The sequence below is a fragment of the Manis javanica genome, chromosome 2, assembly GCF_040802235.1.
Source record: "Manis javanica isolate MJ-LG chromosome 2, MJ_LKY, whole genome shotgun sequence".
Taxonomy (NCBI): domain Eukaryota; kingdom Metazoa; phylum Chordata; class Mammalia; order Pholidota; family Manidae; genus Manis; species Manis javanica.
This window is the reverse complement of record NC_133157.1, coordinates 25,773,658-25,791,771: the sequence shown is the minus strand read 5'-3', so window position 1 is coordinate 25,791,771 and position 18,114 is coordinate 25,773,658. Positions and strand designations below refer to the sequence as shown.

At 38.3% G+C, this 18,114-nt stretch overlaps 1 protein-coding gene across 4 annotated transcripts in view; it reads left to right on the top strand.

Annotated features, from left to right (window-relative positions):
• The first annotated feature begins 1,858 nt into the window (after positions 1–1,858).
• The window catches only part of FSD1L (fibronectin type III and SPRY domain containing 1 like), an 84,853-nt gene continuing 68,597 nt past the window's right edge, over positions 1,859–18,114 (top strand). For 2 of the 4 annotated variants that reach the window (XM_073226713.1, XM_073226699.1), the window contains exons 1-2: positions 1,861–2,050; positions 16,277–16,372. In XM_073226713.1, coding sequence (XP_073082814.1) covers positions 2,036–2,050; positions 16,277–16,372 — 111 coding nt within the window. In that variant the 5' untranslated portion in view covers positions 1,861–2,035. Of the gene's footprint in view, positions 2,051–16,276; positions 16,373–18,114 lie in introns of all 4 variants that reach the window. The other 2 variants (XM_073226721.1, XM_073226708.1) reach the window with 2 other exon arrangements.

Genomic DNA, 18,114 nt, shown 5'->3' with positions numbered 1-18,114 from the left:
AGTAGTGAAGTCCTTGCAGCAAGAGAACTGGGGACAGTGCTAAATGCTGTTTTTCCCTTCAGTGGTGGGCCCCACAATAGGCAGAGGCGGGGTTGGGGAGCTCCGTCAGGGTGTGTGACATCTGATGTTCCTACTCCCTAGGCTGCATTTCTCCTGCATGGGACACTGACTGCTGCAGTGCTTGCGCAGTGCAGCCTCTGTGGCCGCAGCGGTGTACTAGAGGCGGGGCGCATGGCTGCTCTCACTGCTCCCCATGGAACTGGGGCAGCTTGCATAGGAGGCTCTTTTTCTTGGTACCAAGAGAAGGAGCATCTCTCTGCAAGACTGCATGCCATTACTCCTTTCAGCTGCAAAATTGTGCAACAGGCCCTCCCTGGACCCTAACCTTCAAGAACTATCTACCTAGTCTGAGCCAGACTTCTGCTTTCCCTTTTGTGCCTTTCATCTCACTTCTTGTACATGACTGTCCAGTTAAAAAAGTATTTATTGAGTGCACAGTAGATGCAGGCCCTGTGCTGGGCATACAGATATGGGCAGAAGAAATGTTGACTCTCAAGGAAATTGTGGTATAGTTGAGGAGACCCCTGCATAGCCTTGTGGGGTAAATGATGTTTCTTAAACATACAGCTAATGCTCTCTCAGGGCTTTTTTATTTGCTGTTCCTTTTATTTAGAATGCTCTTCCCCAGATCTTTGTATGGCTCATTCTCTCACTTCGCTCAGGTCACTCCTGAGAGAGGCCTTCCCTGATCTTCCTATGGAAAACGGAGCTCTCACAATACTCTTAATCCATTTACCCCATGTAATTTTTCTTAACAGCTCCTCTAACCATCTCATATTTTTGTTGTTAGCCTCCCATGCTAGATTGTAAGCTCTCCAAGTGACAGCAGGGCTTTGTCACTGCTAAATTCTCAGTTTGTAGGACTGGTACCTAATAGGTACTCAGTATATTTCACTTTTGTTCATTCATCGAAAGTGATTGCCCAGGTACATTTTGTGAGCCTCTCCAGAGTTACGTGAGGATGAGTGTCTGCTAGGGAAGAATATTTTCAAGCTCACCTTCCCACCTTTCCACAGTCAGTCCCCTCAGGCCAGACCGAGCAGGTTCTAGCTCCCACCAGTTAACTAGAATTTACTGGGCATTGTATGTACTGGGCACTCCAATTATATTACTTAACCTTCACAATGCTCTGCAAAGTCAGCCATATTTCTCTTATTTTGCTGGAGATGAAATAGGCTTAGGGACAGTGCTTGTTATAAATCCGAGGTAGCATTGATAGACAGTGACTTCAATGGGGTGTGGGGGGGACTTGGATTTATGGGTGAAAGTAGTAACCACAATGTTACTCATGTGAAACCTTCATAAGATGGTGTATCAATGATACATCAATCAATCAATCAATCCCAGGTAGCAAGATGCCCAGCGGGGCTCTCTGGGAAAGGTCTTCCAGTCTCCACAGTGTTCCCACGTTTCTGCCACGTTCCTACTGGTCTCTCCCATGTTTCCACTACGACCCCGTTCCAGCCCTTTCCTTCTCACTGTACAGCTGGGCCTGGTCTAGCCTGGGTGCTCCGCCACGGCCAGCGTATAGGTGGCAAGCAGGATGGAATGGGGCTGAACCCTTTCCAGGGCCATGGCTTTCCTTCCGTGCCCTTCTCGCAGGCCGGCCGCTGGCTGCCCAGGGTTCCATTCCAAGGCCTGCGGATGGCGGAAAGGTTCGTTCAAAGGACTCGCGGGACTAGGGACGAGCACCCGACACCCTCAGCCCGGCCCCTCCGGCGGCGGAGCGCATGCGCAGGGCGCCCTCCCTCCCGCGGGCTGCCCTCTCATCTTGGCAACCGCGGCGCGACGGCGGCGCGCGCACGGGCGGGGCGCGGACGGGGCGAGGCCGGCGGCGGGGTGCGGACTCGGGCTGCGGCGGCAGCGCTGGCGGCGGGGAGTTGTCGTGGGGCGCGGTTTCGGCGGGGCCGGCTTCCGTCCGCCTCCTCACACTGTTCTTTGACGCGATTTCGGTACCGGCAGGCAGCCTCTGGTCATGGACTCCCAGAAAGTAAGCGGGAAAGCGGGGCGTGGGTCCCCCGATCTGGGCGGAGGTGGGCGGGGTGCCCGGGCTGAGGGGGCGGTGGGGAGGCCGCCTGGCCTCCCTCCCTCCTGGGAGCAGAGCGGCCCCCACCGGCCTGCCGGGACCGCGCCCGGGGACCCAGGCTGGCCTCTGCCCTTGGTCCTGTACAGAGTCCTGGCTCCTGTGGGCAAAACAGGGAGCCATCCCCATTTTTAAATCATTTTCTGCGGCGCTCTAGGCCCCCTTTGATTCTTGAAGCCTCCTGTTCTAGTGTGGGTTCATGCCGCAGCAGATGAGGCAGGGTACACGGGCTCTACCTGCTGACGCCGAAGCTGATGCTCTCTCCACCCAGTTTTCTGTATTGGCACAATACATGCTGCTTTAGGTCAGGCACCACGTCTCCATAGTACCGCCTTCTGCCCCTCATCCCCTGCCCGTCTCGTGACCAGTGCATAAGCAGGTCTTACTGTTTAGAATTGGTTGAATTGAGGGAAAAGACAGCAGTTGTCAGGCAGTCGTCCCACGCTCCTTGACCAGTTTGATGTTTCTGATTAGTTACTTGGTAGTTGTAATGGCATGTTTTTTACCTTCCGAAGTTGAGGAAAGGCTATGCAGAACTAGTTGTTTCAGTTAAGAAACAAAAATATTTAGAGAACATAGCCAGTAATTTGAATACAGTTAGAAGTGAGTTGTTAATATTCAGTCGTTAATTCCTATATAGAAATCAACCACCCTGCTTTCTGTCAGATTATAGTTATTGAAATATAGGACAGTATCAGAAGGAAACACAAATGTTATTAATAATGTAGCGGGGAAAAACAACGGCCTACCTAAGAGGCCATTCTTTTCTATTATTAGAAAACACCGCAAAGACTTATTAGGACAGATTTTTTTGTAATTTTGCCTCTTTCACCTTCTTGAGAATCACTGGAGGCATAAGAGAATAGTGTAGATTGTTAAGCCTTGTCTATTACAGTGTTGAACTGAAGTGCACATAATTTCATTGTGTGGGTGCATCTTGAAACTCATCTTGAAATTCATTCCTTAATTTTTATTTCCCTATTAGTAAGACATTTTTTAAAAATTACATTTTTTAATTTGTATACAATGTTAAGTGTATTTGTGTTTGTATACAATGTTAAAATGTATTACATTTTTGAATATGTAAACCTTTAAAATATTTCTGCCCAAAATTGTAAAACATTTCACAGCTTATTTAACATTTTAGATAAAAGTTGTATGGTATCTGGATGGACATTAGTTCAGGGCAAAGACTTGGAGTACAGAGACTTGGGTTCCATGCTCCTATTTACTAGGTCTGCGATATGGAGCAAATCACTTAATGTGATTATAATCTATTGCCTCATGATTTATTAAATGTGATTGTAATTTATCTCTTTCAGAGTAAGAAAGAATATTTTATAGGGTTATTGTAAAAATAAGGCAAAATCATTCAATACGAAAACACATATAACATTTTAAATAAGTACTAGAATACTGTAAAATACAATTTACAAATGTGTTTTGATATAGATCACTTATTTTGCCAGGGCATGCATTATCCCTCCCTTAAAAAGGACTCAAGGGTTGAAGGTTGTGACTCCTGCAAGATCATATTGCTAGTCATAAAGCTAAGATTTGAACTTAATTGGTCTTATACCAAATGATGTTTTTGAATACCTACAACATATGTGCAATTTTCCCAGAGATAGGAAAGAACTAGCTGTTCTATCTTACTGGTATTAATGTATCTTATTTGTGATAACTTTGAGAATCAACTTATCAGTTTAAGAAAATGTGTCAACTTTTATTGGTGGTCTCATATAATATTTCTGATAAAAAACCCTTTGTTTTGTTTTATTTAAAATGAATGTCTGGTATTAATGGTTATAACCAGTTAATACTCTGCATTTGAGCATCTTTTTCTCATGAATTACTGTAGAATCAATTATATACCTCACTAATAATGAGCTAAACTGTAAATTTGTTTATCTTTAGGGAAGACAGTAAGTAGCATCCTAGCATGATTTTCCTTTCCTGTTGCAGAATGTTACAATGAAAATAATAGTTGGGATGGTTCCTTAGTCAGTTTAAGGAAAATGGTTAGGAACTGTAAGTGGCAAAGGGTGAAGATGGCTTGAACATACACCTGTTTGTAAGGCACTGGGATTTGGATTTTAAATTATGAAGGGTATGGCTTTGGAGCCAGGTCTCTGAGAGTCCTATTTATGAGCTTCATGAACTTGGGTAATTTGCTGTGTTTCCATTTCCTTATCTGTAAAATAGAAAAAACAATTTTATTTACCTCAAAAAGTTATTGTGAAGATCATGTTAATATTTAAAAATCACTTGGTGCCTAGCACACATAGTTAACTGTTAGCTGCTGTTATTAGTTTCATAATCCCAACTTCAAAATAACTTTCACCTTTTGTTGATTATTAGTATAATTATTTTTCTAATCTAGACTAGCTTTTTTTTTTACTTTTCTCCTTAAATTTAAAGTATGTTTTTTGTTTGTATATCTGTAATAAATTATTTCAAATGGCAGTGCCAAAGAAGAGTTGTTAAATCCTAATTGGAAGAGGATTGGAAGTTCTGATTCATGCAGTTTGACAACGGAGGTTAAGTTAACTGGACAATTTTATGGCAGCTTGATGGGGGCTAGTCAGCAGATGGATTAGCTTGACCAGCTGCTTTTTTGTCTGTGAAAATAACTTGGACTTCAGTGTTAAGTTAGCAACAGATGCTCTGTTTGAGTAGAGGAAGAAAACATAATTGCCTTGGGTATGTAAGGCATACTGCTGGATACAGAAAACTACAGTAGTGTCTCCTAGAAATAAACAGAGGGATTTTATTTTGAGTTTCTGGGACACTTTTGTGAACAAGATGTGTATGGATAGGTGGCCTTGTTTGATACTCAGACCTTTTAATTATGTCCTTATGTGGTTTTAAGATAAAATACTAAAGGTTTCTTTTCTTGATGAAATGTTATGTTTAAAGAAACCTTTGAAACAAATAAGATTTTTGCACCTTTCTAGAATCTTGGTGCTTAGAATTTGATAGTTTAAAATTGTTTGTGCAGGAGATCATTCACAGTCATAGGGGTTGCTGACTCTAGGAAAGCTACGTACTATAGGAATAATAAAGGTGGAGAGGAAGGGGGAAGGAATCTCAGAGGAATGATGTCACCAAGAGCATACATTGTCAATCATTTGCTTTCCTTTAAAGAAAGGTTGAGTATTCTTTACTTTCTACTTGGAAAGGAGTAGTGACTGTCAGGCAAGGCTTGAGTGTACAAGACTGGACAAACCTTGATTTGGGAGATTGAATGGAGTAAGGGGAGTTTGTGACAACCTGCAACAAGTGGCATGTCTACACTTGGCTTCCTTATCCCAGTTTCCTCCTCTTCCCGCTATCCTATGCCTTCGTGCTGTACCTTAGCAGTTCAAAGACCTCACCATATCCAGATAGGCAACCAGATGTCTCATGTTCCAGAATTACTCCTTTTTCTCAGCCAGAAAAAAGTTATTACTTGAGGAAAGGAAAGAGAAATGAAATCTGAATATTGTTTTGTATCCAGTATTGTGTTAGACTGACTAAAACTCTTAAAACAGCTCTTATTAGTACTGTATAGATACGGGAAATGTAACTCAAATAAGTTAAGTGAGTTTAGAGTCACACGGCTAGCAACTGGTAGTCTGTATTCAAACTAGGTTTTTGTTCACAGCCCAAGCTTTTTTCATGACCACCCTTCTTGCCTGAATCTTTTGTGTTTAAATGGTGGTATGACTAAAGTAATTAAAGCTTAGGATGTTGACAGGAATAAAATCCCTGTAAAGTTGGTTTTTTGTTTTTTTTAAAGGAAGCTATTTAAGTCTGGTGAAAATAATGCTAGGAAGTATAGAACATGATTTAGATAAAAACCTTGAATTTGCTTTCTCTCTCTCTCTCTCTCTCTCTCTCTCTCTCTCTCTCTTTCTATATATATATATATCTTCTCTCTAGCTCTTTTTCTTTTTGAGGGAGGGTCTTAGCTTTCTAAAGTAGAGCTGTGAACAGGAAAGTGTAAGTGGGGTATTATACATCTCAGCCAGGCACAATTTGCATAGTTAACTGTTAGCTGCTGTTATTAGTTTTATAATCTCAGCTTCAAAATAACTTTCTCCTTTTGTTGATTATTAGTATAATTATTTTTCTAATCTAGACTGGCTTTTTTTTACTTTTCTCCTTAAATTTAAAGTATATTTTTTGTTTGTATATCTGTAATAAATTATTTCAAATGGCAGTGCCAAAGAAGAGTTGTTAAATCCTAATTGGAAGAGGATTGGAAGTTCATGGGTATATCAAAATAACCTGGTATGTACAAGGTATAAGGTGTATCCTCTTCAAAGGAGCATACTGACATACTCATCACTATTTTTAATCACTGTATTTTATCTTCATTTTTTATTGAACTTGGCAGTTAAAAAAATTAGAAATATAGTGAGGCAGACCTTTTAAAAATATTACAATGTTTTGACGCTCCTCTCTCTGAGGTCGCCTGCACTTTTTAAGTGCGTAACCTTTTAATATGAAACTTTCTCTCTCCAGCCTCCAACCTTTCAGGGTGCCTCTCCTTGCTTTAAGTAACTAAATAAAACTTTCACTCTGCTTCAAAAAAAAAAATTACAATGTTCTTTGCAATGTCTGACTGAATGTAAGCAGGATTATTAATGCAGCAAATACGTATTTAATATTTGCCATAGGGAGCGATATTCCACTCCAGCCTAGCATGGACAATATTTTGAAGTTGTGGACTTTGTCTTCAGTTTTCTTTCTGTATATTTTATATCCTCAGCACCTCTTTCTAGCCACAAGGTTCTGATAGAATGCAGTCTCAATTATTGATACTTGATGATATTTAATTGTATGTTGAACAGATTTAGAATAAAGTATTAGCATAGCCAGCATGTACACTTTTGTTACACTGTAAATTAAGTAATATAAGCTTATTGTAGGACAATACAAATACAGATAAATGAAAATCAAATAAAAATCAACTTTAGTCCTGCCACCCATAGGTAAATTTTTATTAACATTTATATGTAAAACACCCATTTTTAATGCATATATAAACTTAAAATTGTGGTATCACACCATATTTACTAATTTATAATTTGCCCTTGACTTAAAATGTTATGAATATTTTACAATGTTAATACAATTCTGTAACACTTTAACTGATTCAGCAGAATTTTATATGGATGTATTGATTTTTAATCAGTTCCCTTTTGTTGCACATTTATGTTGGTCCCAACCTTTTAATATTATAAATAACACTGCTTATACCCTTAATTATTTACTAAGAGTTACTGATCAATGTGTGTATACTTTAAAAAATCTTTTGATGTGTAGACCCAAGTTGCCCTTCAGAAGGGTTATGTCAGTTTATACCTGATAGCAGTTGTCCCTGAGAGGACCACATCTCCATTCCCACTCCACCTCAATTAGATGGTGGGACCTCTGGTTTCTTTGGCTGCATATGGGCTTCCCAGAGTTCAGTGGATGGAATAGCAAGCTCAAAGGTCACTGCACTTGGATAAGGCTTCTTGAGTCTCTGACACTTTATTTCCTCAAATCCTGAATGGGAAAGTACCTTCTTTCTGTCCTGGTGTCTTACAACTGGGCTCAGAGTGGGAAGGCACCTTTCCCCCACCATGCCTTTTATTAATTAGATATTTTTCTGTGGATCACCTCAGTTACATTTGTGTGCAGGTAATGTTCCCAACTGTTTCATTGTTGAGAGGGTGTGGCTTTCTACTAGTTAGCCTCCTGAATTCCTCAACAATATATAATTCTTCTTCAGCTCCTTGTATCTCATCTCAGCACAAAACTCTTGTTTATGTTGCCATGGTTACAGTCAGCTGGTAAGATTTGGTTGTGTAGCTTACCAGCTGTATAGAGCTTTTTTGATTTCAACTTGTTACCCAATTCAAAGGAGAGGTCTGTAGTATGGACTGATGCAAGTGGCATCATTCCTGGTGGCACTAGGGTATTTTCCAGGAATGCTAAATGTTGGTTTCTTTGATCCCTTTGTTCATTGAACCCTGTGATTGTTTTGTACAGTCTTCAGCTATGTAAGCAGCTTAGGATAATGTAAAAGTACAGACTCTGGAGGTAAATTCCTGGATTTGAATTGTGACAATCACTTGATAGCTGTGTGATCTAAGAAAGTTTTTTACCTTCGCTAACCTTCTCCTTTTCATCCATAAAATTCAAAGACTAATACTGTGTTTTAAAAATCTATAATGATTGTAAAAAAGATGCTCCATTTCAATAGCTTAGCACAGTACCTAGCACATAAAGTGCTTAACAAAAACTAACTGAAATGGCTATAATAATAGTTTGACCCCCTTAAATTGTAGATCTATTAGTGATATTTGCAGTGGTTCTAGATTTGTGTATCTCAGCTGTATGGAATACTAATATGGAATTTGAATCAAATATCTTCTGGTCTGAGTAGTTTTGGTAGGAAATCCATTTATCAAAGTGCTTCTCAAATTATGACTACTTGGTTATCGGTGCCTTTGGATTCAGAGTAGCATGTAAGCCTGGGTGTAATGGTTTTCTGCCTCTGCTTCTATGAACAGAAGTTTTTGCTTTGTAACTTCAGGACCTGTTGCACTGGACAGTTTCCAGTTAGTAGCCCAAGTTGGCAGAGTTTTTGCTGGATGCAGCAGAATAAAGATAGCATTTGAATTTGTCATCACATATATTAAGCTAAAGCCATGTAGAACCATGTTAAAAAAAAACTTGGAAAACCAAGTAGAACCAGGCCATTTCAAATGGTAAAGGCATCATGTTCTTAGCCTTTTAAGATGATATGCCTGTAGTCGAAATAGCTGTTTCTGTTGTCCTTGGATCTGGCAGGGTGGTACCTGTTACAAACTGTTGATCAGTTCCAGTGTTTTCCAGTCTTGAAGTAAAAAGTTCTTTTGGCTTAGATGTTCTGACTTTTTCATGAACCTCTGATCTTTACTTTCAGAGAGTACAGTGTAAGAACACTGTACAGTTAAGAGCACACACTCAGGAGTCAGCTTGCCTTGATTTGAATCCTGGTTCTGCCACATATAAGCTTGCTGTGGGCAAGCTATTTAAGCTCTCTATACCTCAGCTTCCAAACTGAAAAATGAGGATAATAATAGAATCCTACCTCATAGGGTTCTTGAGAGGATTAAATGAATTAATATATGCGAAGAGATTAAGACAGTGCTTGGCACTTAAGAGTATGACTGTTGTTTTTTTGCTCAGTCTATTGATTGTGCTTTTACTTTACATGATTTATAGTGACTATAGTGTAACTTTTAAGTTATGCTCCTTGGGAGGTGATACCTCATACCTCATGCCTTATATATTCCAGATTACTTTGATCATTTCATGGGGATGATTGCAGTTTGGCTGGGGTATATAAAACCCTTTTTCTTGTTAGCGTAGTAGTTATCTTAGCCTAATACCATAGTCAAGTAATTCAGAGGCTTAATCCTGATACAGTAGCTTTTCAGGGGTCCTGGTAACTGTGTTTCATGACCACAGGATGATGTCTGAGGTTGCCTGTGCACACTAACTAACTCTGGAGACATATGTCCTATATATTTTACAGTGATTCAGCAGAATTGGTCTTTGTCAACATACATCTTCAGACCCATGTCCCTTAGAGCTTTTAGTCATGGCCACTTGAAGTCTTGTAAAATACAATTATATTACCTAGATAAGCATCAGATAATTTATGTTATCTTTCTCCATCTATGTTTATCTATCACTTTATCCATCAATGTTGGAAGGTAATGTGAGACTTGAGATCTGAGACGAAATCTGAGATCCTTGTGGGCATGCTTTCGGGTTGATATCCTTCAAAGTAGATGAAAGTTGCTTTGCTCTTCTTCGTCATCAGGCTTTGATAATAAATGAGGCAAGTATATGTCACTGTGGGCTCATTCTGTACATACTTCTTTGGAACTTGTTTTAATGATACATTGTGTATATGTGAGCTGATAAGTAAGAGGGCGCCCATGTGGGAAGCAAGGCATCCCAGAGAAACTCAGTAGGCTTTGCTGCTGGAATACAGCAAGAAAGAGGAAGTCTGGTGTGAATTGAAGCAGACGGGTAGGCAATGGGAAGATCATGCAGGGTGTTACATAAGATTATATAAGGTCATGTTAAAAGGTTTCCAGTCTTACCCAAGGACCAGTGGGAAGCCATTGAAGACTGTTGAGCAGGAAGAGTGATGCTATCATATTACTCTAGCTACAGTATAGAGCACTGATTACTGGGGACAAAATTGAATCAGAGGCCAATTAAGTTTTGCAAGAGTAAAAGTTGAGATATGATATTGACTTTTTCTAAGATGGTAGTAGTGGTTTGTAGAACTATCTAGGAGGTAAACTTACAGAACCTGGTGGCTGCATATAGAGCACAAATGAGAGGAGAAGACATAATGGTGATGGTCTAGGCTTCTGGTTTTGCAGCTGGTAGTACCTTTTGCAGAGGTAGAACACTAGAGGAGGGCTCAGGTTTAGTGGGGGACATTATGACATGTTGAGTTTTGGAGTGCTTGAGAGATAACCAGGTCAGCAGTTGGGTTAAAATGGTTGGAGCTCAGAGGAGGGGTGCTGTATCTAATGGTGCTCTGTTCATGCACAGCCTACATCACATTCATTGGACTTCTGGCTTTGCACTTCCTCCTCAATTTCTTTATCAATTACAGTTGACTCTTGAACAAAGCAGGGGCTGGTGTGATGACACTCCCTACAACAGTCAAAAATCTACATATAACTTTGACCCACAAACTTAGCTAATAGTCTTGCTATTGACTGGAAGCCTTATGGATAACATAAACAGTCAATTAACTCATATTTTGTGTGGCATGTGTATTATATACTGTATTCTTACAGTAAAGTGAGCTAGAGAAAAGAAAACGGCATTTCAAATTGTTGCATATCTCCAAAAAATTGTCCAATATATTTATTGGACAAAAATCTGCATTTCAGTGGACCTGTGCAATTGAAACCCATGTTGTTCAAGGGTCACCTGTACTTGTGTCTCCACTATAGAAACTATGATTAAATTTGGAGGCTCTGGAGGATTAGAGTTGGGTCAAAAATTCAACGCATTATGTTATCTTTTAGTTATTTGATGCCTTTTTCTCTAAGTTTCCAAATACAGAATGTGTAGATATCCTGCCCTGACTTATTACCTGCCATAATTAGAAACACTTTTAAAAAAAATTCTGCTGAATTTGGTACCTGTTCAACCAGCGTCTCTTTGCATACATCCTATATTAGGCACACTATCCGTCTATATACCTCTTGTCTGAATCCTACCACCTAGAGAAAATTTTAGCCTCATGTCATATATACTAGCTAGGGTTAAGTGTAATCCTAACATTTATTTTTTACAAGTTTTGGTACTGGTGGTGGATTGTCTTAAATATTCTGGTTACTTGTAATTTGTTTCCCAGCTTTGCTGGGCTCCAAATTCCTTATTTCTTTCTATCTTCATGTCACTTCCACCCTAGGTCTAGCCAGTCCCTGTGCTTATGAGGGACAAAATGGTAGAAGCTCTGGTCCCTTTCATAATTTTTCAGCTCCTCCCCCCACCATGAACTTCCTCTATTGGAGAATACTAAATGAAAGAAACTCTTGATTACATTTTTTTTTGCATTTGCTCACCCTTTCTACAATAACAGATATAAAGGACAAGTGGCTTCAGAGCTTCTGGAGCCCATGCATGTATCAGCAGCCTGCCCTTGGGGAGCTGTAAGGATACTGCCCTTTTTTCTTCTAAGCTTAGGGCCAAGGCAACACTTCATCTGCATTAGCTACCAAGGTCACATTGATTGCTTTGAGTTCCGGCTCTTACTCATCTGGATGGTTGCTTCTTCTGCAGCCACGTTTTCTACTGTATTTCATAGCTGTGAAAATATAGGTGACCTTAAATAGTAAGGTTCCCTTTACAGCTGGCTTGTCCATTCTTATAGCATCTCAGTGATGTATATTACGCAGAGGCTTGCAGACTTTCCCCACCTAGAGACTCAAGTAGTACCCCTGAATTCTCAGCCTTCAGTCTTTGTTACTTTGGCAGTAAGATAAAGCTGCCTTTCTCAGGATGTGGGCTTTATCTAGGTGTTCTGTGATAGACCGTCATGCTAGATAGACTGTCTACTAGACCTCCGAGTTAAATTCAAAATGTAATCCATAAAGCATTCTCTTCAAAAAAAGAGATGTTGTTTCCCAAACCTACTATATCAGCCTTTAAAGATCTTTCTTTCCTAACCCACTAAGGATTATAGTATTTATGGGGTAGTAGAGTATTTTTAAAGCCTGAGATAATTCATATACAATACCATTCCCCCAAAAGCTTTAACACACAGATCGTAGGATTTTTCTAGAAGTATTGCTAATAGTATTTCTTGGACCAATATAAATTGAAAATTCACTTTTCATTCTCTGGTAATAGCAGAATTTTGAATGAATTAAAAGGGGAACATTAAAGATAAAAGTATAATCTAAGGGTATACTATATTTTGGAGGTATGAACAGAACCCATGCACAATAGACAATATTATCCTTATGATTCTTTGAGTTTGCATAGCTTACATGTCATCTGTCCTCAGGTACAGTCCTGTTTTATCAGAAGCCAACCTTTTCATGGACATTTGTTCTCTTTGTCATCCCCAGAAAGTCTTTTCTAACCAAAAACAATGAGCAGCATAAGCTTAACAGGATAGGAGAGTATATTGCTCCTGTTGTTATGATATTGGAGGGATCCCAAAAGAGTGCTGCTTATGCACCAATTTTTTTTTGAAACTTGGTGATATTATATAATACCTTTCCATTTCTAGAGGTAATATTTACATAAAAACTGAGAAATTAGTGAAACTTTGCTAAGGAACTTGGTTGTAATGTTTTATCTTATAGCCACATACAGCTATTATAGTTCATTAAGCTGGCATAACATAGGCAAATATGGGAATTTTGTTATCCCTAGAAAAAAGTTCAAAAAGCTTTTAGGTTGTTTATTATTAATTGCAAATTAAGGAGGTAAATATAGGGTCTTTGCCCTATCTCTACTCTTAGAAATATATGGACTATTTGGTTGGTATTGGCCTGTAAAGGCTGTGTTCTCCAGTATTGATAGCTTCTAATCATATGTGGTTATTCAGCCCTGGAAATGAGTTAATTTGAAGTAATATGTGCTATAAGTGTAAAATACGCATTGGATTTTAAAGACTTAGAACCAAAAATAAAAGGCAGGAAGGAACTCGGTAATTATTAAATATTGATTATGTGTCAGAATAATATTTTGGATCAATTGGGCTAAGTAAAATATTAAAATTAATTTCATCTGCTCCAGTTTTCCTTTTCTGATGTGGCTACTATTAGCTTTCACTGTGTTTCTATTAAGTGGTCCTGCTTTAAGGAGAATGAGAATGTTGCGGTTGGTAAAGACTGTATTCTGCCCTCTAACTCCACTTTTGAAACAGAGCCTATTAACTTTCTATTAGGGTAACTCTAGTAGGTGGATAACTCTTAAAGGTATAAAGGATATAGCTGGAAGACCTAATAAAAGATCATTTAGATGTCTTTGACTACACTCAGTAAATAGCAGGCACTTCAAGAAGGCAGAGAGGTTTCTCATTAAAATCTTTGGAGTTTAGAGCTTTCCTAGCTGGGCCAGTATACTTCAGCTATCTTCAGAGTTTTTGCTGCAAAATTCTTCAAATACACCATTTGCCACTAAACTTAGACAAAAAATAGGTAAAAGTGGAAAGCTGTTTTGTGCTAGGGAGATTTTTTTTCTGTGAAGTAGATCTGCCTATTTTAAAATATCAGAGGGTTTTTTTTTGTGTGCAATTTCCTTCAGTTTTTATTTAACTCACGAATATCCTGGTGACTGAAATTTTGTTATTGGGTCAAATTCACCGGGCCTGGCTTCTCTTTTTCATGGGATAAAACTGCCTCCAGAGGACTCTCCAATCCTTGTTCTGATAGAAGATTGTCACCTTTGCCTTGAAGTTCACTAGATATGCCCAGCAGGGGACAGAGCTCAAGCTGTGATTCTCTACCATAGAAATTCCAGCAGTTTTTATGTCTTTGAAGTGTCTTAGCAAATCAGATTTATAAGAGAATATGTAATTTATGGTGTGGGTACTTTACATCATGGGCAAACAGGTTAGTTTTAGATACAGTATTCTAAGGTAGTAAGGAGCATGGGCTTTGGAGACAGACTGAGCATAATCTTTACTAGCAGTGTCACTTTGGGCAACTGATTGAATCTCCATTTTCTCATCTGTGCAGTAAGGATATAACCCTGCCATTAGGAGGGATGGAAGGGAGGCAGATCTAGTCCGTTAACCAGAAAAAGCCCAATCATAGTTGAAGCTTGCTTACTGTACACAGGCTGAGGATTGTGCAGAACTGTTTTTACTGTTCCATTGTGTTGTTTTTAAATATGTGTAGATCTTACCCTGGATGAATACTTGGAAAACTCTTAAGTCTTCTGCCCTCGTTTTTTACTTCTCTGTACTGCTACTCTTGCCCCCTGCAGCTGTGCCCATCCTTCCCCACAAGTCCTGGCTCTATTCTGCCATTCTTCTAGTTGTCCTTCTATTCAAATCCTGGTCACTTGTTTCTGGGAGGAACACTGTTAGGATAAACAGCTAACTCTTGGTGTTGGTCTCTTTCATAGCATAACTTCATTGTATTATTATACTAAAATACCACCAGCGGTGATGGTGGGAAAAGATAGTATAGGTAAGTGAATATAATGGAGAGCCCTAGGCAGCCCCAGGGATGATTATAATTATGCCTACTTTTCTCTGGGGATTGTTGTGAGGATTAAGTGGGGAACTTTTGTGATTATTTTTTATTTTTCACTACTGTAGTTCTTTATGAATATTTATATGGAATATTTTCCCTCTATCAGAATATTTCAGGAACTCTTTATGTATAGTCTTTTATCAATATGTGATTATATTTTGAGAAGATCCTTTATCATACAAAATCTTATAGCAACAAAATGGCAATAGACTCAGAGACACTGAGAAGGAACCAATGTTTACCAAGGGCAAGGTGTTGGGGAGGGTAGGGGGAAGGTTATTAAGGGGCACAAGAATTTGTAGTCACAATATAGGTTGGTCACAGGGATTGTAGTAGAGCACAGAGAATACAGTCAATGATTTTTTAGTACCTTACTACATTGATAGACAGTGATGGCACTAGAGGGTGTGAAGATTTAATAATATGGGTAACTATTGAACTACTGTGCTGTATGTTCAAAGCCAACATAAGATTGTGTATCAATGATACTTTAATTTAAAAAATATTAGAGGAAATTATTAAAATATTTATGCTTATATGTACTTACAGAAACAAGACTTGTGCTTGGAGGACGATTACAAAGTAAAAGTACTTGTATTTGATTTTTACTGAGAACACAAGTGTCTTCTTTGGATTTTGCTATTACTACCCATGAAGAGTTCTTAAACATCCAGATCTATACTGCCCAATATGACATCACTTGCTACATTTGGCTATAAAAAGTGAAGTTAATTGAAATTAAACAAAATATATTTAGTTCCTCAGTTGCTCTGTCCACATTGCAAGAGTTCATTAGGTTTGTGTGGTTAGTGGTAGTAATCACCCTATTGGACAGCATGTATATAGAACATTTCCATTAAAGCAGAAAATTTTATGGGATAGCACTGAACAAGAGAGTATGAGAAAATTAAATAACCAAATGTTTATTTAAATAGGAAGCAATATCAAAAAGTATGAGGTATTTGCTACTAAAATTACTTATTAGGTTCTGTAGCATCTGTAAATATTGCAATGAATATTATATTTTTAGCTGCAAATTAATTACCCACTTTCATGTTTCTGAAATGTTTTTTTATTTTTACAAATAAGTGTCAGGTTTCGGTGTCTCTGTTTTTATTCATCTTCATTGTGAATGGTGTGATGGTGAATAAGTTGTATACTAGCAATAGGAGGTTTAAAACAGTACAAATACATATCCCGTCTTTTGTAATTATAGGCCTTTGGAAATTTTGAACAATGAGAAGCTTTACATTGTTGCTATTTATTATATAATATTGGATTTGTTTAGAGAACTCTTGTTATGAAGCTTACAGTTCTCTATTGTTAAAATATCATGTTTAATTTTTTTTAATCCTAGGAAGCTCTACAAAGGATCATTTCAACTCTGGCGAATAAAAATGATGAAATTCAGAACTTTATTGATACACTAAATCAAACACTAAAAGGAGTTCAGGTATGAATCTTTTCTTAAAAAGTTTGTGCAAATTTATCACAACAAATGATTGTTGGATCAAATCAGGAGTATACACATTATTCATCAACTCTAGATTATAAACTAATGGAGGTGAGAGCAGGGTTTTTAAATGCAAATAAATATTTTCCTTTCTATTCTTGAATCCTCCATGGACAGATCAAATAAGAGAAAAACAAAACTCTGAAATAGTAGTTACTGGGAAATATAGTGCTCACATTTTGTCCCTTCCCATTTTGTTTCTTTTCTAATTTCAATTAAGAGCAAATTGTATCGTTTCAAAAGTACTGGGAAGCCAAACATTTCCTTTGCAGTAAATCGTGGAAGGAAAAAGTAGATGGTAAGAGGTCTACTTGCAGTACTAGGTCAAAGTAAAACATAAAAAGTAATGGAGAGCGAGAAATAGTTAAGGAAATGGTCCCAGGTTTGGGCAGATAATCCATACTGTAAATAATCAAATGTTGAATATTGAAGAGACCTTAAGATAATCTGGTGCTGCTTTCTCATGAATGTAAGGGTGTGTTAATGAATTTAAGGATCATTTGTGAAATAAACATAGAAGATTTGTGGTATACTTATAGACAGGGAAATCCTTTCCTGTGGTTGTTTGTTTGTTTTAACCTAGGTAGTTGCCTGGTTCTTGGCCTGTTTAACCTTTTGGTCTTTGTATTTTTCTTCTGAATTTGCTGTGGTTCAAGTTAGTTGATGATGAACTTTACCACTTTGTGTTTCTCAAACAATTGTATTGGAAAATTTGGTGAATCCACAGATCTACTTTGTTAAAAGATGGGGCTAGTGATTCTAAAACTCTTGATTTGTGGACAAGAGACACTTCATATTGGACATGTGGAAGAATAAACCTTAATAGAGAGCTAGCTCAAATTATTTTTCTTATTGACAAATTCTTAGAACTCCACCTTAGAATCCAGAAAATGGGGAATTAAAGGTTATACCCCTGTCATTGTAGATGGGGGCAAGAGGAGTAGTGGGTAAGAGATTGTAAGAATGTGCTAATTGGTTAATGAGGGAAAAATAGTAGTCCCATTCCTTTTTACTGGTGAATAAACTGAGGTCCAGAAATTTAAGTGGCTTATCCAAAGCCACTCTGTTACTAAGTGGTTAAAGAGGGATTTGGGTTAGGTTTTCTGCCTTCCAGATTGCGTATTTCTTCTTCCACAGCTTGTTCTTATCACTGTAACAATTGTACATTTTCTCTTTTTTAGTTTTAATTTTAATTTATTTAATTTTTAAATTTATTTTTATTACGGTATCATTGATATACACTCTTAAGGTTTCACGTGAAAAACATTCTGGTTAGTACGTTCACCCATATTATCAAGTCCCCCCATATCCCACTAAAGTCACTGTACATCAGTGTAGTAAGATGCCACAGAGTCACTACTTGTCTTCGCTGTGCTACACTGTCTTCCCCGAAACACCCACCCACACCGTTGTACATATTCTCTGAACCAGTGCTAATATGCTTCTCAATTGAATAATTCACCTAAGTTGAAAAATGCTTTCATTTCTTCCATCTCATAATTGTTGCAAGTGTGGATATTGCTTATCTAGGGATTTCACAGAACGCATTTTCACAGTTTCCTTGTTGAAATAGCAGCATCTGGCTTAATGAGGCAATGAGGAACTCCAGGAAGTCAACAAACTTGAAATGCTATATTGATTCTGCCACTAATAACTACCTGTGTGGTTTTGAGCAAGTCACC